Below are 24,859 nucleotides of genomic sequence, written 5' to 3' on the forward strand. Positions count from 1 at the left end.
GCAAAGCCATTTGCATGCTGATGAGGCTATGTGATCCGGAGCCACCTCTGCCTCTCCTCGTTTTCACTTCTTTATCCTTCTCTGTTTTTATTGAAAGAAAAGAAAGTGAAAGTGCAAGTCACTCAGTGGCATCCAACTCTTTGGGGCCCCATAGACTATATAGTCCATGGAATTCTCCAGGCCAGAACACTGGAGTGGGTAGCCTTTCCCTTCTCCAGGGGATCTTCCCAACCCAGGGATCGAACCCAGGTCACCCACATTGCAGGTGGATTCTTTACCAGCTGAGCCACCAGGGAAGCCCAAGAATACTGGAGTGGGTAGCCTATCCCTTCTCCAGGGGATCTTCCTGACCCAGGAATCGAACTGGGGTCTCCTGCATCACAGGCAGATTTTTTACCAACTGAGCTATGAGGGAAGCCCCCTGGTTTTATTACCGACTAGAATTTAGAACCCTGGGGCCTTTTTGGATTGCTGTATGTGTCTGAAGGAGAAGAGGGTGTCAGAAGATGAGATGGTTGGATGGCATCACCAATGCAACAGACATGAACTTGGGCAAACTTTAGGAGATGGTGAGGGGCAGGCCTGGTGTGCTACAGTTCAGAATGGGGCTGAGAAGAGTCAGACACAACTGGGCGACTGAACAGCAATGGGTCTGAAATGCAGCAAGCTCCTCATCTCCTCTAATTTTGGAAATCTTTTGGGTCACCTGTGCTTTGGCTTCACTGTGAAGCCAAAGCACATTTGTAGTACTTTATAAGATGGTAAAGAAACAGCTCATTAGAGAACACAATGAAGATATTTTTGCAGCTCATCTATTTTGTGACTGATGGTTTGTAAGAGTCAGCCTTGGCCCAGCCTTGGACTTGTGCTCTTGTTCGCTCCCATTTCCTTCTTCCAGGGTTTCGAGAGCAGGAAAAACTGATTATGTGAAAGTCGCCTGGCCAGACCTTCGTCCTTAGTGAACTCGAAGGCCAGCTGTCCTTATCGCTGGACCCTCATTTTCCTGTGCCCTCCCTCCTACCTGCCATATTGTCCCAGGAGAGAAAGTTCTAGACTACGAAGTACAGCCCTGATTCCACTGGCAGTTTGCCACAGGCCCTGGGCACGTCACTTAATTTCAGTGTATGCAGTTTCCCCATCTGTGCAATATGATCTCTGTTCTTTTCTGATCACAAACTTTCCCTCAGATCTCTGTCTTTTTAGAGCATTTTCTATCCATACGTTTGTAAGCAGGAGAGAACATTCATTTCAAACACAGAAAACGCAAGAGAGAGTGGAAGCAATGTGAAAAGATAGTTTTTCTTTATTTACACCCTGTGGTTGTGGTTGGGATTATACACAATACAAGACATAACACCCTTTAAAAAGTACAAAACGGTAGCAGATAAAGGCCGTGTTGCATGGAGACTGTGGACAGCGGGTGGGCTTGGAAGGCAGGACTTCTGAAAAGTTACGTTGTTGACCCCGAGTAGGTGAATTTCTCAGGTTTCTCCTCAGTACTCTTCCTCTAGCTGTTTGTCTAGAACCTTCTGCTCATGGTGCCTCGATTGGTTCTTTTCCTTTCGTCCCTTCGTCTCCCGTTTTTCTTCTCTCCCTCTCTTCCCTCTGTTTTCTTCTATCCATCCATCCGTCCAGTAGGCTCTGGGCTATGTTGGCTTCAGTACCTAAGAGTTCATAAGCGAGCCACTCTTAAAAATAGATAATTTAGCAATTGAGAGAGTTGACATCCTCAGAAGGTCTTTGTGTCAGTAAAATGAACCAAAAATCATAATGTGAAGGCAGCTGGCTTCAGTGTGTTGAGCGTAAGGTGATGCATTCTCGTCTTCTTCAAACAGCCACAGACACATGTTAATAACCTAGCGTTGTCGTGGCTCATGTTTGAAAAGGTCTTGGAGGGCGTCCAGTCTAGTCCTGCTTTGGGCGGGCGACCTCCCTCTCCAGCATCCAGCCAGGGTCATCTTCCGGGAGCATCTCTGGAAGAGATTGGTGTCAGAAAGCGCTTTCCCTCTTTTTTCGCCCCCACAGGATATACATATTTTAATTGGAGGATCGTTGCTTTACGATGTTGTTTTAGTTTCTGCAACAGTGTGAATCAGCTGTGTGCATACACGCATCCTCTCCCTCTGGGGAGCCTCCCTCCCACCACTTCCCCCACCTTTTTATTTTCATAGGATTTTTTTTTTAATTGAAGTATAATGGAAAGCTCGCTTGTAATTCATCCTGTGCACAGATCGCTCTCGCTCCTTTCCTGATCCTGCAAAACAAGTTTAATTCATCCGCAAAGTAATAGATCTTCAGTCTCTTGAAGGCAGCTGCCTCAGCCTCTGTGGCTGCTGTGGGGAACTGACTGACGTGCCTTTAGTTATTCCTCGCGTCACGCCGAAGCCTGCCCGCTGCTCTGTAATATACGCTCATCAGTCTGAATATTACCTACCAGAGTAGAAGTATTAAAATTTATGAAAACGAAAGAGGTATCTGCAAAGTTACTGTAATAAATACGGTGATGGCAGAGCTGTTATATCCAAACTCAAGTGTACGACTGAGTCCCTCTGAAAGTTCCGTTACAAGGAGGACATTTTTGGTCCCGCGAATGATTTTTAAATTTCATTTTACTGGTTTGGTTAGGGGATCTATTGTTTCCATAAATGGTGAGAGTTAGGAAGCTAAGCGCAGGCTACCCGAGTATGGTGACAGTGACTGCCTTCGACTAGTGCTGAGTGCCTGGCACTGTCTATTTCTCAGATAATTATGGGCTAAACTATTTCAGGGAGAAAGTGAGCTTCCATTAAGCTGCAAAGATCCATCTCCTGAGGGTTAGAGAATGTTTGTTTCATGTGTTCAAAAATTGACAACTCCATCAGCTGGGGAAGGCAGCAAGTTTCTTTATTTTCAGCCGGAAAACTTTCTTGCATGACATGTTCCTAGTATTTGTATTTTGTGTCATTAAGTCAGTCCATTGCTCTTTCTTTAGAAAGATGACTGGTGATATTTTCCGGTCATTTCTTCTACATCTTCTGTATCTGTATTGCTTTTGATAAAGATTTCAGTTAAAAATGAACTGAGATGCGAAGGCACTTGCACAGCCGTTAAATACTGTAGGCTTTCATTCTGCATCATGAAAATGTCTTAAGGCATCTATGACATTTTCATTGGATCCTCTTTTAAAAATACAGGGCTTTTTTTCTTCTTCTTCTACTTTTTGGCCTCTCCGTGCAGCATGTGGGATCTTAGTTCCCTGACTAAGAATCGAACCTGTGCCCCCTGCAGTGGAAGCAAGATGTCTTAACTTCTGGACTGGCAGGAAGGTCTCCCAAATATGAGGCTTTTGGTGGTGAGGTGGGAGGATCTGTACCACATTTAGAAAGGAACTCATCCTAATAGAAAAGGTCAGGGGACTTTCATCTTTAAAAGGCCCTGCTTTTTTTCAGCTACACATACTGATTCTTTCCTCCTATTATAATGACACCCTAAGTGGGAAAGGGATTACACAGTGGATCTTGTCACTGCAACCCTGAGTATAGAATGGAATGGAAAGTTTGCCCTGCTTCCTTATTGTGTTCCATTTGGAAGCACTGCCTTCTCTTTTGTTGCCAGTGGTCATGGAGGAAAACTCATTATTTTATCAAAACACCCCTCTAGAATTGAGCTAGAAGAGAAAGGTGTTCTCTGCCCAATAGCAGTTTCTAAGCAAAGGGTGAGAAGATGCTTATGCTAATGAAGAAAGTGAAGTGAAAGTGTTAGTAGTAGCTCAATCCTGTCTGACTCTTTGTGACCCGATAAACTATAGCCCGCCAGGCTCCTCTGTCCAGGCAAGAATACTGGAGTGGTTGCCATTTCCTTCAGGGGATTGTTCTGACTCAGGGATCAAACCCCAATCTCTTGCATTTCAGGCAGATTCTTGACTATCTGAGTCATCAGAGAAGTGCCCCCTGCCTCAAAAAAAAAAAAAAAAAAAAATCAAAACACTGTTGAGACTTTTGTGTTCAGGGATTTCTTAAGGTTTAACCACTTGGTTGATTGTTTAATTCCATGTGGAAAACTGGTAGCATCTTTATATTTCCGTCCTTTAAATAAAGTGTCTTGCTTGACAGGGGATTGACGTTTCAAATTATATATATATATATAAAAAATCCAAGTTACTCTGTAAGAGAAGCTTATTTTCTCTGGCTGTGTCCTACCAGAAAGACCTGATGAAGTAGCTGGTGCATACTCCTTTGTGTAAGATCAGAGTTTTAAAGTAAACATTCTGGCCCTATGGGTATCTCACAACTCTCTGGCATGGGGTAGGTGGTAAGAGAACAGTAGAAAAAGCCAGACTTTAGTTTTGAGGGGCCTCAGTGGTCCTAACCTGATAAAATTCTTTCTCCACTCTCAAGAGACATTCTCCAAAACTAGGGTGTGAACCAGATCAGAATTAATTACAGTGATCTTATCAGTTAGGTTTGAACATGTTGTCTTATTAAACCTAGTGACATCTGTTGTTCGCCTGTTTCACATTTATGCAAGAGATTTGAATTTAGATTTAAAAACCCTGCGTTAATACTTGCCTACAGTGCTTTGCAGTTTTACATGTATTGGGTCTTTCTTGTTAATTTTTCAAGCTGTCCTCTGTAGTCGGTGGACGATTGAGAAAGGAAGAAGACAACTACTGGAGACGTGTCACGTGGAGACATTGAGGAGGGTACTTTGTCTGGAAGGACAGCTGGTGCTCTCTTCGGACACCAGGGTCTTTCCTGTGGTCCCAGGGGTGGTCTTCCCCCCGCAGACTCAGAAACTGGATCCTGTCATCGCAGAGTCTCTCTCTGCCTCCTGATGTGAAGTTCACCTCCATAAGCTGAGTCGGGCCCAACTAACGCCTTCTCTTCTTCAAGGCCGGTGGTTCTTATTTAAAGACCCCTTGGAGAATCCGATGAGCTAGAGGCTCCCCCTTCCCTGCCCCAAAATGCACGAACTCACCTGGTCGATTGATCTCAAAAGCCCGACTGTAGCTGGAGTGTCAGATTGATATTCAGCGCTGGCTCTCAAGGAGCCTGGCTGCCCGAAGGCCCTGTGACCCGAGCGTCCCCCCTGGAAGGCCGCCCCTGTGGGTGTGGTGCACACCCAGGTGGCCCAGGCTGGTGGCCGGAGAGCTCAGAAGGTCTGGCCCCTGGCTCGGCAGCCGCAGGAGCCGGGACCAGGTCATTTCTCCAGGGTGGCTTTACCCTGGGTGTGAAATGGTGAGTCCCCTGAGGGTGAGACGCCCCGTCCACACTTGCACGTTTCCTGTTCTGATGGTGCCAAGCCTCGACTGGAGTCATAGCACAGTTTCTGAAGCCGCAGCCAAGGCCTGCTAGCCAAGGAGCCTCGGGCATTTCTCTGCGCTTTGTGTTATGCCTTAATTTAAAAGTTTCATTCTCCAAGGGCAAGCTTTTCCCCTTATTTCCACATTCTGGGAACTGGCTCCACGATACTCTGCATCCCCATTTGAGGAGAAAGTCCAGGTTCAGAGTGACGGTAATGGCTCAAGAGCACCTTGGTAGCAAATGGCTCAGTTGAGCCTCAGTTCAAATTCTGTGCATTTTAATGGACACCCACAGACTACCTTCTGCCACGTGAATCTTCTAAACAAAGAAGCTTCTCTGGTTTGGGGAGAGGAACATTGTCAATTTCAGACTTCGGTAACACAGTTTGGAAATTCATTGTCTTCATTCAGTCTGGAGGTCAACTGCTGGGATCTGATGAGGTGCTGCTCCAGTAGTTACATATCCTTTGACCGGAGATGTTGAGTTAATCATAAGTATATGCATATTTCCTGAAAAAGTGAGATGTCATAAATTCCATGTTAAATAATAGGATACTTATTACTAGTAATGACACTTTTAAATTCAGAATAGCTACATGTCAGGGGTTCATGATACTTTCTTAACCCCAAACACGTTTTCTTAATTTCCAATGCACCCTTATTTCAAAAAGCAAAATTAAAATTCACATCTCTGCCTGTCAGTAGGTAAATGGGGATCCTCAGCTTGAAGACACTTGTCGGGTACTTGAGATGCATTAAGGATTTTTTTTATGTTACATTGATTAATCTTGTTAGTGGTAGCTTCTAAATTATGACAGAAAATTAATGGAACAGGTTGCCTATGTGACCTTCCCAGAAAGGTCATTGAGCTCCCGTGGGGATGGAGCTCTGTTGGTCAGGGACCCTTCAGCGAGTCCTCCTTCTTTGCCTGGTGATGTGAGTTCAGCTCTTCCTCGTCAGTAATGTAGAGATGGGACTTCCCTGGTGGCTCAGTGGTAAAGAACCTGCCTGCCAAAGTAGGAGGAGTGGGTTTGGTCCCTGGGTCGGGAAGATCCCCTGGAGAAGGGAATGGCAACCCACTCCAGTACTCTTGCCTGAGAAATCCCATGGACAGAGGAGTCTGGTGGGCTACAGTCCATGGGGTTGCAAAGAGTCAGACATAACTGAGCCACTAAACAACAACAGAAACTCCTCGTTGATCATGAGAGGTTCATCTTCACAGAGCACTTGCAGCAAATCAAGAGGAAATTGCAGAAAATCAGAAGGAATGATAGAATTAAGGAAAAAAAACCCCATCATTTTGCAACTTTTGCTGAAAGTAGATTTAAGTAAAGATCATCAGTGTATGAAACCATTAAATGAAAGGTTGATGGGGGAATTTTAAATGGAGAGATCAGACTTTCAGGCTTTCACCAATTGGTGAATTTTCACCTCACTAATGTTGGGGCTCAGGACAGGCCAACCCCCAAATGGGCCAAAATGATACCACGATTATTTTGAATTAAGATTACTTAAGAAACAACCACTGTAAGAAAGACACTCTGACCCTCCTTTGTGCCCCTGAGAGCAGAAAATAAATCTCACAGGTGAAAGGTACCCTCCCGCCACTGAGGGAGACAGACAGAGAGACAGAGAGCCCAGACCGAGAAGGCTGTGTGAACAAGCTTTGTTTCTTCCTCACTAATTCACTAGCCTAAGCCCAAATCTCTTTCAGGTCTTCACAAATGTGTTGTTTCTTTGTGTCAAAAGTATAAAAGCTGACAGCTTTGATCATTTCTTTAGGTCCTGTTGCTATGAGACCTCTGTACGTGTGAATTAAATTCATTTTTTTTTCCTCCTGTTACTCTGTCTTGCATCCATTTAATTATGAGACCAGCCCAAAGAACTCAAGAGAGGAGGGGCGGAAACGTCCTCCTTTCCAGCCCTGTGTCTCCTGATATGAGGCAGCCAGAAGGCGGTGTAGTGAGCAGTCCTTCCCTCAAAGATGGACCTGAATGTATCCAAGTCTTCAGAGCTGATTTGCAGCATACAGGAAATACGGAGACAGAGGAGAGCACTGAGTGATCTTATGAGGACACAGACAAGCGTGTCCAGGTGGGGGCCATCCTTCAGGACTGCCGTCCTGGGCTCCTCAGGAAGTCACTGGCACGAAGATGAGAAGTGACTGGTGGGGATGGAGAGGTGATCAAGGGCAAAACAAAATTAAGAGATAATAATCAGATGAATGTGAGATGTTGATCTGATCTTGATTAAAAGCTAACTGGGCTTCCCACATGCTGCTGCTGCTGCTGCTGCTAAGTTGCTTCAGTCGTGTCCGACTGTGCAGCCCCATAGATGGCAGCCCCCCAGGCTCCCCCATCCCTGGGGTTCTCCTGGCAAGAACACATGGTGCAGTGCTAAAGAGTCTCCCTGCCAATCCAGGAGACACAAGCGATGTGGGTTTGATCCTTGGGTCAGGAAGATCCCCTGGAGTAGGAAGTGGCAACCCACTCCAGTATTCTTGCCTGGAAAGTTCCATGGACAGAGGAGCCAGGTGGGCGACAGTCCATGCGGTCAGACACGACTGAGCACTGCACTGCGCTTCAGACCCGGCTCCACAGAAGACACCTCTGAGAGAGTGCTGGAAATTTGATTATTAGATCTTCAGGAATTATTGTGATTTCCAGGATGGGGTTGAGAAGAGACAATGGACCATGTTTATGGAAGGAAAGTTTCTGTAATTTTCAGAAATGCAGGCGGAAGTAGTGAAGCAGAAGGATATGCAGTCCGAGATTTGCTTTAAAATGCTTAAAAAAACCCATGAAAAGTGAGGGTGCGAATGGAAGCCAGCTAAAATCTTAACTGCTGTCCACAGGGTGTTGATTGATGGATCATGGGCGTTCACACTACCAGTCTGTACTTCTGCACGTTTGAAAAATTTTACAAAAGTTTTTAGAAACAAGGGTAGATGACTCCGTGTGAGGATCATGACTGTCTTCGGATTGGGCTGGTGATAGCCTCGTGATGTCCCAGTGTCACGTGTAACCAGCGCTGGTGACTTAGGATATCACTTCCGACGCACCCTATGGAGATTCTAAACGTCCTGCATCTCAAAGAACAGCCTGATGAGCTCTTTGAAAACTGCATTAGAGGACTCAAGAAGAGGCTCCGTGGCACTGATTTCAAAGATACGGGTAGAGTTGTAGTCAATTCATTTGCAACCAGAGTTCTGACTAATCCAAGTCCTTGTGGATGAATTTACAACCTTTGGATCAGAAGACTTCTCACTGGAGGATGAGGGGGAAGAAAAAAAAGATGCAAAAATATCCAAGAGAGAAAGCATGTTAAGACATGAAACTTCAGAAAATGATTTACCCATTTACTCACTGAAGACAAGACGATTTCACCGAACCTCATTCAGTCATGAATATCTATTAAATCATAGTTCTGATGTTTACATTTAGCAGGAAAAAAATGACAGCCCGTGCTGTTTAAGATGGTCTACCCTTGAAGCATACGCTCCATGCCTAATGAGACTCTGTAATGTAATTCTCTCTCACTGAGATTACTTGAACAAATTTCTATATTTAAATTACATGAATATTTATCAGAATAATTTCTTTAAAGTAAATGTTTTGTAATGCGTTGCTCTAAACCAGACCTCACCAACTAATTACCAGTAAGACTGGTATGAAGAAAAATAAAACTTAAGTCAGAGCAAATCTGGACAAATGGTGTGGCGGGGGGCGGGGGTTATTTCTAGATTGGAAGACTCAGTATTGAAAAGATGTCAGTTCTCTTCAAATTAACCTTATCACAATCCAGATCCGAATGACAATTTTAAAGAATGTGATAAGCTTATCTTCATTCATCTAGAAGAGATAAGTGGGGAAAAATGACCAATAGAATAGTGGGGATCTGCTTTAGCAATCATGAGACATTGCTGTAGGAATTAAAACCATGTGGTCTTGTTTCAGGCACAGACTCATACATGGCGGAGCAGGCAGAATCATGCGTATATGCGTGTTTATATTCATCTCTGTAGCAGAACTTGAATTTGGCTTGTGGGCAAAGGTGGCATTTTGAGTCTGTTGGGGAAAGGATTGTGTGTGATAGCTGATCATCGGATCAAGTCCACATTGCACACACACACACGAGTTCCCCAGTGTTTAATGAGATAATCATAAAAATTACTAAAAATGGAAAAATGTGAGAGAAGACATTTTTATTATTCTGGAGTGTAAAGGGCTGTCGGAGGCAAACCCCCAAACCTGGAAACCATCAAGGAGAAAATGAGTACAAGACTCAGATGAAGTTCTCATGTGACGAGTGGCGTCATGTGCCAAATTAGAAGACGAGGAGTCGATGAATTCCCTTCGTTGGTCTTGTACGGAGAATATTTTAGTTTGTAGATCTGTTTGCCTGGAGGGTGCTTGGTCACTGATGTTCTTGCCTGGTTCACATTCTCTTAGGGAAGTGGGGGCAGGGAGGCACAGCAATTCGTGTCCAAGTCAGCATTTTTGCCAGTTATAGAAACAGCATGTCATCTGTCAGTCCTTAGAAAGGAAGTGTTTGCTTTAAAAAAAAAAAGAAAAGAAACTTTGAAGAGCTAGACATTAATCTCAAGGGTGGTAAATTAGGTATTCTTGCTAAGTTAGAGAAATAAGTGAACCCAAAAGTGGGGGCTCTATGCTGTCTGGCATTTTTCTCTCTGTGTGTGTTTCTTACCCACCGCTGTCCTTTGTCTGTTTCCTTCGGTTATTCGGTGCAGGCAGGCATGGTTTATCAGCTGCTACACAGGTAGCCTCTGTCACCTCATCTTGGCCAGGGGCCCCCCAGGGTCTGGAGTCTAGCCGTGCTGCCCTGGACTCTGTAGCCCCCTGTGACTGTCCCTGTTGATGCCACAGGGACCCTGCATTGTCACACTGCATCGGGGCTCCCTGCTCACCCCACTGTCACCCTTCTAGACACGGCCCCCTTCAGGGCAGAGACCGGGTGGGACTCACTGTGTGTTCTGAGTGTCGTGGTGCTTGGCTCCTGGAAAGGACGCACTGCCTGTTTTGAATGAATGAGCGATTAAATGAGCAGGGAATGGATATGGAGGTGTGTATATTTCCAAGCACATTGTGGGGAATGAAACAGCCTTGCCGCCCAACACACAGTGGAGACTGGAGTTGAGAGGGCGTGCCTCTGCAGGGCTTGGGGAAGGCCAGTGACCCCGATCTGAGTCCTGGAGGATGAGCAGAAGGCTTTCATGCGAGGAGAGTGGGAATGGCATTTACAGAATTGCTCAGCAGTGAAGAAATCCTGCGTGGCTGCTGTGTGAGGTCAGAGGGAAGGTGTGGTTGATGAGGTCACCTGGGCCTCTTTGGACATGCCTCCGGTGAGGTGCTGAGGAGTATGGACCCTGGGCAGGATGTGAGGCCCTCAGGGTCTTTTCATTTATTTATTTTATTGAAATGTAGTTGATTTACAATGTTGCGTTAATTTTTGCTGTATGGCAATGTGAACCAGTTATACGTACATATATATATATATATATATATATATATATATATATATACATACACACACATTCTTTTTGATATGCTTTTCCATTATGGTTTATCACAGGATATTGAATATAGTTCCCTGTGCTATACAGTAGGACCTTGTTTATCCATCCTATATATAGTAGTCGGCATCTGCTAATCCCAAGCTCCAGTTCTTCCCACCCCCAACACCCTGCCCCTTGGCAACCATAAGTCAGCTCTCTTGTGTCTGTGAGTCTGTCTCTGTTTGGTAGGTAAGTTCCTTTGTGGCGTATTTTAAGTTCCACGTGTAAGTGCTGCCATATGGTATTTGTGTTTGTCTGACTTACCTCACTTAGTATGATAGTCTCTAGGTCCATCCATGTCTCTGCAAATGGCATTGTTTCCTTTTCTGCGGCTGAGTAGTATTCCCTCATGTGTGTGCACCACGTCGTCTTCATCCGTTCCTCTGTGGATGGACGTTTAGGTTGTTTCCATGTCTTGGCTGTTGTGAGTAGTGCTGCTGTGCATTGGGATCTTTTAAATGAGATAATTCCGTAAAAAATTAATCTTGGAAACGAGGAGGATGCTCTGGACCCTCCTACAGACTCTGCTTGGCTCCTGTCTTCCTGTTCTCTGATGCTTGTTTCACGGAGCTTACAACATAGCCATTAGGATGAAGCTGCTGATGCAAACGTTTTTTGAGAATCAGATAAATGGATTCTAAAATGATTATTGTAACTAATTTGAAGCAACAGTTTAGATCACAAAATTTTGGTAGCTTTAATTAGGTAAACTTGATTGACCCCATAAACTTGTCCACCCTTCAGATTGTATCTGTTCAGGTGTGACTTTTGTATATGATTTTCTTTCTTTTTGGTCAGTGAAATTCAGTTATGTTTAGTGTCACTTAACATCAGGTAATATATTGCAGAAGAAAGGCATCTAAAAACAGGATGTGGACTGTCAAAATATGGGAGGAGAAAACACAAAGGAATTCACGTTTAGCTTAATCGGCTTGTGATCTCCTGGGTATAGATCATCTCGTGTGCATTAGTGCTATGCAGGTCATATGCAAGACTTTTTGCCCAAGATCGGGTGAACTGAGGAATCTTGGGAAGAGCTGACAGTCAGCTATACCAGATACTTTTAAAGACCCCTTCAGAGTTTATGGGGCTTCCCCAGTCTCAGTGGTGAAGACTCCACCTGCAGTGCAGGAGACCCGGGTTTGATCCCTGGGAGGGGAAGATGCCCTGGAGAAGGAAATGGCAACCCACTCCAGTATTCTTGCCTGGAGAATCCCATGGACAGAGAAGTCTGGTGGGCTGTAGTCCATGGGGTCTCAAAGAGTTGGACACGACTGAAGCAACTGAGCACACGCATCAGAGCCTGTATCTGGCAGAGTTTGGTGGTTTTAAATCTAGTGGTAAAGTCGTCCTTGTGTTTTGGATAATGTTGCTCCATTTCCGGTATTTAATGAACAGTTAGTGGAAAATGTTTAGTAACTACATGTGAAAGAAAGCAATTTTCTTTCAGGGGAATTGAATCTTAGTGTAACTGCTTAGTCATCCTATCTTAAATCTGCCTTTTAGGTTTCTTGATGGTCATAATTTTAACAACTCTTATTTGGGTGTTGCTTCTAACAAAGCCAGTTCACTTGATCTTCACAACTACCTTAGGTGTAAACACTTTTTTTAGGTGATGCGTTACCTAGTATTTGAAATGCTTGTTTAGATGCATTTTGCTTTGAACATCAGAATAGAACAGAAGTAAGCTTCACATAGAATATAGGGATTTTTAATAATGAGAGATATCTATAGCTGTCCTTTGGCCAGGAGAGAGCAGATATCTGGTCCTTAAACTATATTAGTAGTAAAAAAATTCTTTAAAATATGATATAATATTTATTGCTGGAGTGGGTTGCCATTTCCTTCTCCAGGGGATCTTCCTGACCCAGGGATTGAACCCAGGTCTCCCGCACTGCAGGCAGATTCTTTACCATCTGGGCCACTAGGGAAGCCTTTGTATTTCTATAGCAGGACCCCAATAGGTTATGATAGGTAAGGCTGGTATATTACCAACAAATTGATATTAAAATTAAAAAAAAAATTATGCCTCCAGTTGGGATAGTACTATACATAGTAAATATCTATGTTTTATTTTGATGAGAAGGTATTTGAAGGCCATATTTTGATATTTTTAAACTATCTTGGAACTTCCATGGGGTCTAGTGATTAAGACTCCATGCTTCCCCTGTAGGGACGTGGGTTCAACCCCTGGTCCAGGGAGCTCAGTTCCCATGTGCTGTGCAGGGTGAAGCAAAAAGAAGTAATAAACTTTCTGTAATGAAAATTTCAAACATGCACAAGAAAGAATCATACCAGAGAGTCCTCTTAGTCACCTCATCAGCATACACTCAAATATGGATGAAAAGGACTCCTAATGAATAAGACATTTCTACCACTTGGGGAATTCCGCAGCCTTTAGGAGCTCTGTGCCAAGAACCAGGGGAGAGACCAGCTGTGTGTGTGTGTGTGTGTGTGTGTGTGTGGTTTTATTTATTTTTGGCCTCTCTCTAGCTGTAGAGCGGAGGCTGCTCTCTAGCTGCAGTGCGCGGGTTGCTCACTGTGGTGGCTTCTCCCGCTGCAGGGCACAGGCTCTGGGGCGCATGGTTCAGTAGCCGCGGCCCCCTGGCCCCGGAGCGCAGGCTCAGTGGCCGTGGCCCCCTGGCCCCGGAGCGCAGGCTCAGTGGCTGCAGCCCTCTGGCCCTAGAGCGCAGGCTCAGTAGTTGTGGTGCACGGGCTTTTGCTCAGCAGCCTGTGGATCTTCCTGGATCAGGGATCAAACCCGTATCTCCTGCATTGGCCGGTGGATTCTTGACCACTGAGCCACCAGGGAAGCCGCAGATACATTTTTCTGGGGGGTGCGGGCCTATGTATATCATCTCTAGAAGTTTGCTCCTGCCTCTTTGTGATCAAACAATATGTACTCTTTTTACTCTTTTAGGATGTGGCTCCTGGCTCCTTATACTCAGAATAATTATTTTGAGATCCATGCATGTTATATCAATAATTTATTCCTTTCTGTTGTTGAATATTCTTTCGTAATATGGATATCCACTCATACTTATTCATCTGTTGGTGGCATTTGGGTTTCCAGCGTTTGATCATCACAAGTAACGCTGCTAAGAATGCTCATGTGCAAGTCTGTTTATGGATGTACGCTTTCATTTCTCTGGGATAGATACCTAGGAGTGAAATTGATGGGTTGGTTATATAGTGGTTTGTGTTTTAACTTCTGAAGAAACTGCCCAGTTATTTTCTTTTTACTTTCCCACTAGTTGTGTATGAGAATTCTAGTTGTTCCACATCTTTGCCAACACGCGGTATGGTCAGTCTTTTCTAATTCTAGCTGGTCTAATAGGCGTGTAGTGACATCTCTGATTTTAGTTTGCCTTTTCCTAATGACTAACACTGTTGAGAATCTCTTCATATGCTTACTTGCCATCCACTTATCTTCTTTGGTGAAGTGTCTGTATACATCATTTACCCATTTTTTAAAATTAGGTTGTTTGTTTTGTTATTCTTGAGCTTTGAAAAGCCTTTATATATGCTGAATACAATTCCTCAATCAGAATATGATTTGCCAGCATTTTCTCTGTCTATGCTTTGTCTTTTAATTTTCTCCAGTGTCTTTTGAAGAGCAGAATTAAAATTTCTGTTTTTGAAGCAAAATTCAGTAACAGAAAGATATCCGGAAATCTCCAAGTATCTGGAAATGAGTCAACTCAGTTATAAATAACTCATAGTTCAAGGAAGAAATACCAAGAGAAATTAGACAATAATTTGAATTGAATGAAAATGAAAACAGACTATATTAGTATCTGTGAGATACAGTTAAGTCAGTACATAGAGAAAATTTTATAATTTAAATGGTTATATTAGAAATGTTTAAATTCAGTGATCTGACTAAGAAATTGCAAAAATATCAATTTAATCCCATAGTAAATTATAAGCATTTAAACAACAGGGTGGAAATCAATAAATATAAAAACTGTAAATAATAGAAGAAAATGAATGAAACAAAAACTGAAGATCAGTATGAATGATACACATCTAGTTAGCATGATCAAAGGAAAACGAAAAGAACATACAGTTTAACAGTATAAAGAATGACTGAAGAGCTTCTACAGACATTAAAAGGACAATTGGAAAAAAAAAAAAAAGGGGGCTTTCCTGGTGGTTCAGCGGCTAAGACTCTGAGCTGCAGGTGCAGGGGCCCAGGTTCAGTCCCTGGTCGGAGAACTGGATCCCATGTGCAGCAGCTGGGAGTTCACACGCCTCGTCTGAGGATCCCACCTGCAGCAGCTGAAACAAACCAGAGAAAGAGCAACAGAGAAATAAGGTCACATCCTAGTGATCTGACACTTTGGGTGAATGGGACAAGTTCTTTAAAAGATAAAAGTTACCAACACAAGAATAAATAGAAAATATATATGGCCCTATATCTGTGAAAGAAATGAAATTTGTAATTTAATACCTTCCAAAAAGAAAATTCCAAGCTCAGATGGCTTCACTGATGAGTTCTGTCAAACATTTGAAGAATTAATACTGTCTTATGCCAGCTTTTTCAGAACAATTAAATAAAAAGGAATAATTCCCATCTCATTTTATGAATCATACTATCTTGATACCAAAACCAAAGAAAGTATTATAAGAAAAAGAGTAAGACTTCTACACTGAAAGGTATGAAGTAGTGCTAAGTAAGAGAAATTAAAGAAGCTTACATAAATGGAAAAATATATTTATGTATAGTACACTTAATGTTCTTGAGATTAATTTCTCTAACATTGATCTATAAATTCAACAAAAATCCCCATCAGAGTCTCATTAGGCTTTTTCTGGGAAGAAATTTCCATGTTGACTTATAAAACTTAATGCAGTGAACCCAGGATAGCCAAAAAACAAACAAAAATAAAACCAAAGGCAGCAACACAAAGTCAGAACACTTAGATAACTAAACCTCCTGATATTGACTGATGTTTTAAACCTAAAGCAATCAAGATAAGGCGGCATTTTTGTGAAGAATAGATATATAGATCAATGTAACACAATAATCCAAAGATAGACCAACACATAGTTAGTGTTGAATCAACAGAGATGCCAAGAAAACTCAGTAGAGAAAGGATAGGTTTTTCAATAAATGGTATCAGAACAATTACATATTAGAAGGAGAAGAAGAACCTTGGTTCTTACCTTGCATTGTACACAGAAGTAACATGAAATGGATATCACACCTAAACATAAAATCTAAACTTTAAAATTTCTAAGAGAGAATAGATTAAATGCTTCCTGGCCTTGGGATGTGAGAGATTTCTTAGCACAGACCATCTACCGAAGGATTAATCCTACACCTAGTTTGGAATATGGTTCCATAATGTCTCTCATAATGTTCACTATAATTCACCATATGACCAACAGTTTCACTTCTAGATATTTACCCATGAAAACTGAAAACACATGCCCATGAGACAACTTGGACACACATGTTTAAAACAGTTTTATTTATCATAGCCCCAAACTGGAAACAGCCCAAACGTCTATCAACAGATGGACAGATAAACAAATGGTAGCACATTCGTCCAATAACATGCTTCTGGGAAACAAGGAGGAACTGAAAGCTTGTGCACATGGCAATACCGATGAAGCTTGTTTATGCTGAGGGAAAGAAACCAAACCCAAAAGACAACAGAGTGCATTATTTTATCTATATAGAATTCTAGAACTGTAGCAAATTGTCTTTATTAAACAGCAAGGAGGAGATCAATGGGTGCTCAGATCCTAGAATTTGGGGAGGTAGATTGCAAAAGAGCACTTTTTGGAAAATACAAATATTTGATGTCTTGATTAGGACAGTATTATATGTGAAAAACTCATTTAACGGTACACTTAAACATGCATTTAATTACCTCAGTTTGTTTCAAAAAGCAAAAGAAAAGGTGGCGGGGGGAAATGATGCCAAACTGTTGCCCATCAGTAGATGATAGAGATTTAATTCTGCTTTTTCTATTTGGACAATAGCTTTGGAGGTTCGCTTATTGAATAGTTGGTCCTTTCTCCGTTTTTCTGCCTTGCCACTTTGGTTGCATATCAAAGTTCCATGCATCTGCGGGTCAGTTTGTGTGGTTTCTGCTCCATTTCATTGGTCAGTTTGTTTATCCTCTCTTGATGATTTTGGCTTCATAATGGGCCTTTTTATCATCCTTCTCTTTCTTCAGAAATGTCCTGGCTATTTTTGCATGCATTTTATAAAAAGCTTATCTGTTTCCGTGTTCTATGGAAAATCTTGTTGGAATATTGACGGGAGTAATACTGATTTTGTAGATGAATCTGATTAGAGTTTTTGCAATATTAAATCTTTCTGTTCCTTACCATGCTGTATCTTTCTCCTTATTAAAAACTTCTTTAGTATCTCTCAATACAATTTTGTAATTTTGCCTGTAACATTCCTGCACACATTTTGAAAGATTTATTTCAAGACATTCGATGTTTCCTACCCTGGTGTAAGTGAAATCTTCTTTCTAATTATATTTTCTTGTGGTTTATACTTGCTGTATAGTAGTGTGATTTTCTTAATATCAATATATCCAGGGAACACTGGCTTTTCTTTAGAAAGAATCTCATCGACAGGTTGGCAGAATTTATGGTGTATGTGCCTGCACATCTTTATTATTTTTGGAAAGTGGTGGTGTTGAGGGAGAACTTCCCCAAATTCCTTATTTTTTTTAACTAAGTAGGGACGATCTCCTGGAGAAAGAAATGGCAACCCGCTCCAGTAGCCTTGCCTGGGAAATCCCATGGACAGAGGAGCCTGGTGGGCTATATAGTCCATGCAGTGACAAAGCTGTCGGACACGATTTAATGACTAGACAACAACAAAGTTTACATGTAAGGTTGGCCCTGGGCTGCAGGAGAGGGTACTAGCCAGAGGCGCGAGCTTTAAGTTTAGTCAGCTGTTCATGCAGCTGTGGGTGTCAGTAACGCGCGTCTTTTGTCAAGCCGATATCCTTTTGAGGGGAGCATATTTTTTTTATTGAGGTATAACTGACAAAATTGTATATGTTTAAAGTGTACAATGAATACCAGAATAGAGTTAATCAAGCCAGTACCCTCGAATGAAGACATCCATATATTTTCCATTCTAGGGATGGAGGCTGGCATTGTTAAAAACTTGTCACTCTTCTCTTCTAGTATCCGGAGCGTGATGCAGAAGTATCTTGAGGAGAGACACGAAATCACCTTTGACAAGATTTTTAATCAGAGAATTGGTAAGTCTGACTGTTCACTTGGCAGACAGTTAATTCTAGTCGTAGTACTGAAGTGTAAATGCAGCCCTTGATGCTGTCGTCTGTGTTATAGCTCAAGCTGGGGGTGAAGGAAATGGCATGTAATTAATAGGATCCTGAGTGATTACTTATGTCCCTAGCAATGTCTCCTGTAAATAAGCTACTGGGAAACAGATGAGTTTGGGTGGAGGTTTTAAGGCAGGGTGGAAGATTCCCCTGGTCCAAGGATTGGGTTCTTGATACCCAGAGAGAAATCTTCTGTACAGATCTGTGCCTGAGGTCCTCATCTTCCCTCACTGACCTTGTACTTTCCATGATCACAGGTGTTGGCATGTGTCTTCATCACCCTCACCCCGCTATGTGGTTGGCTCTCTGCTTCCCAAGTGTGGGGTCGGCTTACTGGATCAGTTCTCAAGGGTTCGTGGGTTTTGTTTGCCGCTCACTCTTGTCAGTTCCGCCTCAGTCTCCCTTATTCCTGTGGCTCTACTTGGAACCTCTGCTTAGCAGGTCACCAGGACTGCTCCTGTTGTGCTCACAGAGTTCATGGACGCAGCACCCACTGGCTGATGCCCTCGGCCCGTGCGGACGTGTGGTTCTGTCGGGCTGCTCTGTGGCCCCCAGCAGTTAGCGCCCTGGAGAAGTTGGGACCAGACAGGAATTGGTTTACTGGGAATTTCAAGGCCCATGAAGAAATGAGACCCTTTATTCCACCTGCCTTCTGAAAGACTGGCAGCTCGTTTAAAGGTGCCTGTCGGCTGGGTTAGAGGAGTGCTATCAGCTATGTAGTTTTATTTTACATTCCCCCAAATCAATTCCGCCCCCCATCCAGAAATATCCTGAACAATCTTTTGTTCCCAATGATAGAATTCATTTGGCCTGTCAGCTGGCTCTGTTGTTAACTTACAGTGATGTGATAAACAGATTATGCTCGAGTTTTTACAAAAAAATCAGTGTGGCTGAATGTGAGAGAGCAGAAATCCATCCTCCTCATTTTGCATCTTGTTTGCCTCCCACCACTGTTCAGAGGAGCTTTGCAGGGAAACTGTGTCTTAGTTTTTAAATTAACGTAGTACTAGAGGAAATTATTAAAATTCCAAGAAATTATCGTCTTTCTGAAGTTTCCTGGAACTCTGCTTCTTCAAGTGTTTCTGCTCCCATGATGTGCAGATACAGGCTGACTGGTCCCTTTGAGACTGAATATTCTGATAGTCCTGGGTCATCCTTCTGTGTATAGGTCAAGAGGCGAGACTCAGGTTGATGAAGTGACTTGTTCTGATCTTACATTCTGATAATTCTCTGAAGGTTTCATTACTATAACATGTACTGTAGAAGGTTACCCGGTAAGAATTGGATAGATTTGTGTTTTTTTTTTTTTTTAAGAAAGAGTTACAGTGATCTCTTTTATTCAAGCAAAGCAGAAACTGGTATGGAAAGTCTGGATTTTTCTGAACCACTGTCTGTCACAAAGTGACCACCTATGAAGAGGAACTGAAAAGCCTCTTGATGAGGGTGAAAGAGGAGAGTGAAAAAGCTGGCTTAAAACTCAACATTCAAAAAACTAAAATTATGGCATCCTATCACTTCATGGCAGATAGATGGGGAAAATGTGGAAAGTGTCAGATTGCTTTTTCTTGGGCTCCAGAATCACTGCAGACAGCGACTGCAGCCACAGAGTTAAAACACCTGCTCCTTGGAAGAATAGCTATGACAAACCTAGACAGTGTATTAAAAAGCGGAGACATCACTTTGCCATCAAAAGTCTGTAGAGTCAAAGCTATGGTTTTTCCACTAGTCATGTGTGGATGTGAGAGCTGGACTTAAAGAAGGCTGAGCACCGAAGAATTGATGCTTTCGAAAAGTGGTGCTGGAGAAGGCTCTTGAGAGTTCTTTGGGCTGCAAGGAGATCCAACCAGTCAGTCCTAAAGGAAATCAACCCTGAATATTCACTGGAAGGACTGATGCTGAAGCTGAAACTCCAAAACTTTGGCCACCTGATGTGAAGAGCCTGCTCATTGGAAAAGCCCTTGATGCTGGGAAAGATTGAGGGCAGGAGGAGAAGGGGACGACAGAAGATGAGATGGTTGGATGGCATCACTGACTGAGTGTGCATGGGTTTGAGCAAACTCTGGGAGATGGTGAAGGACAGGGAAGCCTGGCGTGCTGCAGTCCATATGGGGTCACAAAGAGTTGGACACGACTTAGCGACTGAACAACATGAAGGTTGTGGATTTGCCTTCTGTAATGACCCACTAAGTACAGTGCTCAAAAGGCAGGTGGTGTGCTCTGGGGGAGCCAATCAGGAGTGGCCCGTCTGCTCTGAGGGCAACTTAGGGGAGCCCTTAGTCACACGGAAGGCTTCACCCTGAGCGTAGGGGTTTGGTGGGGGACAGATTCAACTTTCATCTCATCCTCCACTGCCTCTTCTTGTTGCTTTCATGGTGTTTGGTTAACTGCCATCTGTACAGATCCTCCCCTTTGCTTCTGATTTTGTACCAAAAAGCAGAAAATTAGATTGTCCTGTTGGCTAGAGAAAGAAACTCCATATCTTTGGGAGGAAAGGGAAAAAAAGAAATTCTTTAATGGTGACTTAAAAAATTTTCAAATGTTTTACAGTTCTGTTGAGGTACATTTGATACAGTATATTCCCCCTGTCCAGTTCAGTGGGTTTTGGTGTATTCATAGAATTGTGTGACCATCAGCACAGCCTCATCGGGGAACATTTTCAGTACCCCAAAAAGAAACTCCCCTGGTGGTCCAGGGGTTAAGAGTCTGTGCTTCCAGTGCCTCTGCAGGGTGCAAGGGTTTGATCCCTGGTTGGGGGACCAAGGTCCCACATGCTGTGAGGCGTGGCCAAAAGATCAATAAATAAATAAAATAAAACACCTCCCTTCCCCCCCACCCCCCAGCCAAAGGCGGAGGGGGAAGAAGCTGCACCCAGGAGCAGTCCCTCCCTCTCCACTCTCAGCGTGCCCCTAACCCCTAAGTGCCACTCGTTTGATTTCTGCCTCTGTGGATTTGGCCGTGTTGTGCTCGCCACACAGACAGCAGCATGTAGCGTGGCCTTTTGCGTCTGGCGTCTCTCAGCGTGGTGTTTCCAGGGTTCATCCATGTAGCCGCGTGTGTATCGGCACTGCCTTCCTTTCTTCTTCCCCATAATATGCCCCTGCTCCACCGAGCCACGTTTCCTTCACCCACTCATCTGCCAGTTGCTTCTAGTTTTGGCTTGTAGGAATAACACCGCTCGGAGAGGAAGCTTTTTTTTTTTTTTTTTTTAATTTTTGTCTTCAGCTAAGACAGCAAATTAGAAGAGTAGAAGTGAAGTCACTCAGTCGTGTCTGACTCTTTGGAACCTCATGGACTATAGCCTGCAAGGCTCCTCTGTCCATGGAATTTTCCAGGCAAGAGTACTGGACTGGGTTGCCATTTCCTTCTCCATGGGATCTTCCCGACCCAGGGATGGAACCTGGGTCTCCCGCATTGCAGGCAGACGCTTTACCATCTGAGCCCCCAGGGAAGCCCCTAAGACAGCAAAAGAGATGACTTATTGTACACATGTTACATTCAGCCACAACTGAGAAGAGAACTAGGCTAGAGTATCATGTGGGTTCAGGGCAAAGGACCAAAAGAGGGACCGCCTTGATAACGAGCAAGATGGGTCTCTCAGAGGTGGTGGAGGTGATCAGAATGGCCATAGACCCACGGAGACGAGTTTGAGATGGCAGGCATGCAGTTCAGCAGTTTGTACCAGCGTCCCTGGCCTCCGGCTTCGCTTGTTTCTCCTTCTGTGGCCTGCATGGTGGACCAGTTTCCTTGGACCTCTGCCTCATCTTTCTTCTTCTGCTCTTCAGTCTGCGCATTCTCTTCTTCCTCCACTTCACTCTCGTGGCACAGAGATTTCTCAAAAGATGGCCCTAATGCCAAGAGAAGAGGGTGTTTTTCTACACGTGATTTGAGCAAGTGGTTTCGGGTTACTAAGGTGCCCTGGGGATTGTGACAGGCTTGCCCTCCTGTGCAGCGCCAGTTTCCAGTCTCTGAAATGCGTCAGGATCTCTTTCTTCCTTCGTCGTTTCTGCCCCTCTCTCTCCCTCCTGTAACTGCTTTTGCGTCTCTCATCCACCAGCCCGCTCATCAAATGTGCGAGGCCCAGAGCTGTCTTTTCCGTGGTTGTGGTTAAACCCTCACCTGCAGCTGGCTCCAGGAGCCTTTGATCTGAGCCCCTAATGGCATTAACTCCAGCCTCACAGATCCTCCTCCCAAGTAGCTTCGCCAGGCGCTGGTGGTCTGTGGCTTTTATCTCAATTAAGTTATTAAAAAAACGAAACATGGCTCAGATAAAGAACTCCTCCTTCCCTTCCTCCCGACTCTTGAGCCTGGAGCTGATGAGCCAGTCGGGGAGAAGCCAGGCTTAAGCTCAGTGGGGGTGGGGATGGGGAAAGAGGACAAGTAAATGTGCAGACACAGATCTGTAATCACGAGTGGACAGAGCTCTGTATTTAACGTGTCTGGTTCTTCCCGTCTCCATGGCGCTCTCGTTTTCTAGCTGGTGTGAGGGACGGGGCAAGGGGAAGGGGGACCGAGGCTGCAGTCACCTTGAGTCTCCTGGTCTCTGACTTCCTCTTCTGCTTGCCCGTCTCTTCCCTCTGCCCCTCTCCATGACTCTCTCCGTGTGTTTCTGCCTTACTTTTCTGTGCTCCCCTTGTTTCCCTTTCACCCACGATCCCCCTTTACTCTCCTCTTCATCTCTCTTTCCAAGCCTGCCAGCATCCCCCATGTTGGCTGGCAGTTGACACCCAGTTTGGGGGACCAACCTCCAAAGTGGGCTGTAGCCGACATGTCAAAATGCTTTGTGAAACAAAAAAAATATGTAGAAATCTTCCATTTAGTTGGCTTCTGAGGCTTTGCTGGGTGGCAAGTGATTGGCAGGCCTGTTGGCTATACCCAGACTAGTTGTCATTTCAGCCATTTCCCTAGCTATAGAAGTGGGCATACGGATGGCACCCACTTCATTGGCCCTTGTGAAGATCCAGCAGAAAATGGATGCAAAGCCCTGAACATGGTGATTGTTCTTCACAGGTGCTCAGTGAATGAAATCTCTTATTATGAAAAGTTTTAGTCTTGGGTAAAACTGGACCAGAATAATGATCCCCCCATGCTTATATACTGGGCTTCCCTGGTGGCTCAGATGGTAAAGAATCCGCCTGCAATGCGGGAGACCTGGGTTTGGTCCCTGGGTTGGGAAGATTCCCTGGAGGAGGGTATGGCAACCCACTCTAGCATCCGGCCTGGAAAATCCCCATGGACAGAGGAGCCTGGCAGGCTGCAGTTCATGGGGCCACAAAGAGTCGGACTCGACTGAGCGACTAAGCACAGCGCATTCTTACACACCACTGAAACTCCATATGTTTTCAACATTTTGTGTACCTGCTTTGTCCATCTCTTCTTTTTTTGGTTGCCGGAATATTTTAAGGCATTTAGCAAACCCCTTACAGCATTTCAGCTCTGTGTGCATCTCTAGAATATCTGAATATTTTCTTATACAACTTTAATACCTTTATTCCAACCAATGAAAATGATTCTTACTATAATACTGAGTCTATATTCCAGTTTTTCTGATTAACTGTAAAATGTCCTTTTACTCTTGGTTTTTTTGAATCAGGATCCATATATTATTCTTGTAATGTAATTGGTAATAACATCCTGCTGATCTAGAATGGTCCCCCACCCACAGGTAACTGACATTTTAAAGAAACCAGGCCGGTTGTACTGTAGAGTGTTCCATATTCTGGATTTTTCTGCTTACTTTTTTCATGGTGTCATTTCAACGAATTGCACTTCTGCTTCCTAAATTTCCTGTGAACTGAAAGCCAGCTCCAGCAGCTGCGTGAGTGTGTCAGGTTCAGACTTTGTAGCGGGAGGTGTGTGATACGTGGGTGCCGCTCGCCGTCACTTCTGCAAAGCGGCTGAGGTGCGGTCAGCTCTCGGGCTCCTCGTTCAGCTGTCATCCACCATCCGTTTTGTTTTCACTGATGATCTCTGCCTGCATTGATTACTATATTAGGAAGTAACGAAGTGGTGAGCTTGCTAATCGTGCCATTCCTTCCGTGTTTACTGCTTGTATTCATCAACTCAGGCTGTTTATTTGCCTGTAGAGATAGTCGGGTATGGTTGGCAGATTTCTAAGATGTCTCCCATGACTTTCGCCTCCAGGTGTTACTCCCAAGGGTAACCTGCTGAAAGAAGTTTTGCAGATACAGTTAAGGCTATGTTCTAGGTGGGCTGAATCCACTCACACCAGCCTTTGAAAAGCAGAGAATATCCTCAGGCTGGCAGCAGAAGAGGAAGCCAGAGAGACTGACATGAGAAAGACTGGACACTCCCTTGCCGACTTTGCAGGTTGAGGGACCCCATGAAAAGGGTTGTAAGTGTTGTCTGTGGCAGACAGCAGGGAAACAGTCCTACAGCCATCGGAACTGCGTTCTGCCAACAACCTGAATGAGTTTGGAAGCAAATGCCTCCCCAGAGCCTCTAGATAAGATCCCAGGTTGTCAGCACCCTGATTCTGGCCTTATGAGCCCCTAAGCAGAAAGGCAGAGCTAGTGGTGAGGAACCTGCCTGCCAGTGCAGGAGATGTAAAAGATGTGTGTTTGGTCCCCGGGCTGGGGAGATCCCCTGAAGGAGGGCAGGGCAAACCCACTCCAGTATTGTTGCCTGGCGAATCCCATCGACAGAGGAGTCTGGTGGGCT

The 24,859-nt window shown here is 44.0% G+C and overlaps 1 protein-coding gene across 10 annotated transcripts in view; it reads left to right on the forward strand.

The window, feature by feature from the left end:
* GRK3 (G protein-coupled receptor kinase 3) overlaps window positions 1-24,859 on the forward strand; it is a 116,529-nt gene that overhangs the window by 5,730 nt on the left and 85,940 nt on the right. For 9 of the 10 annotated variants that reach the window (XR_006056723.2, XM_060400833.1, XM_042234748.2 and 6 more), the window contains one exon: window positions 18,021-18,097. Coding sequence is in view for 8 of the 10 variants with exons in the window: in XM_060400833.1 (XP_060256816.1) it covers window positions 18,021-18,097 (77 nt within the window). In the remaining 2 variants the exon portion in view is untranslated. Of the gene's footprint in view, window positions 1-18,020; window positions 18,098-24,859 lie in introns of those variants that run through there. The other variant, XM_060400836.1, reaches the window with a different exon arrangement.

The sequence above is a fragment of the Ovis aries genome, chromosome 17 (genome assembly GCF_016772045.2).
Source record: "Ovis aries strain OAR_USU_Benz2616 breed Rambouillet chromosome 17, ARS-UI_Ramb_v3.0, whole genome shotgun sequence".
NCBI classification, from domain to species: domain Eukaryota; kingdom Metazoa; phylum Chordata; class Mammalia; order Artiodactyla; family Bovidae; genus Ovis; species Ovis aries.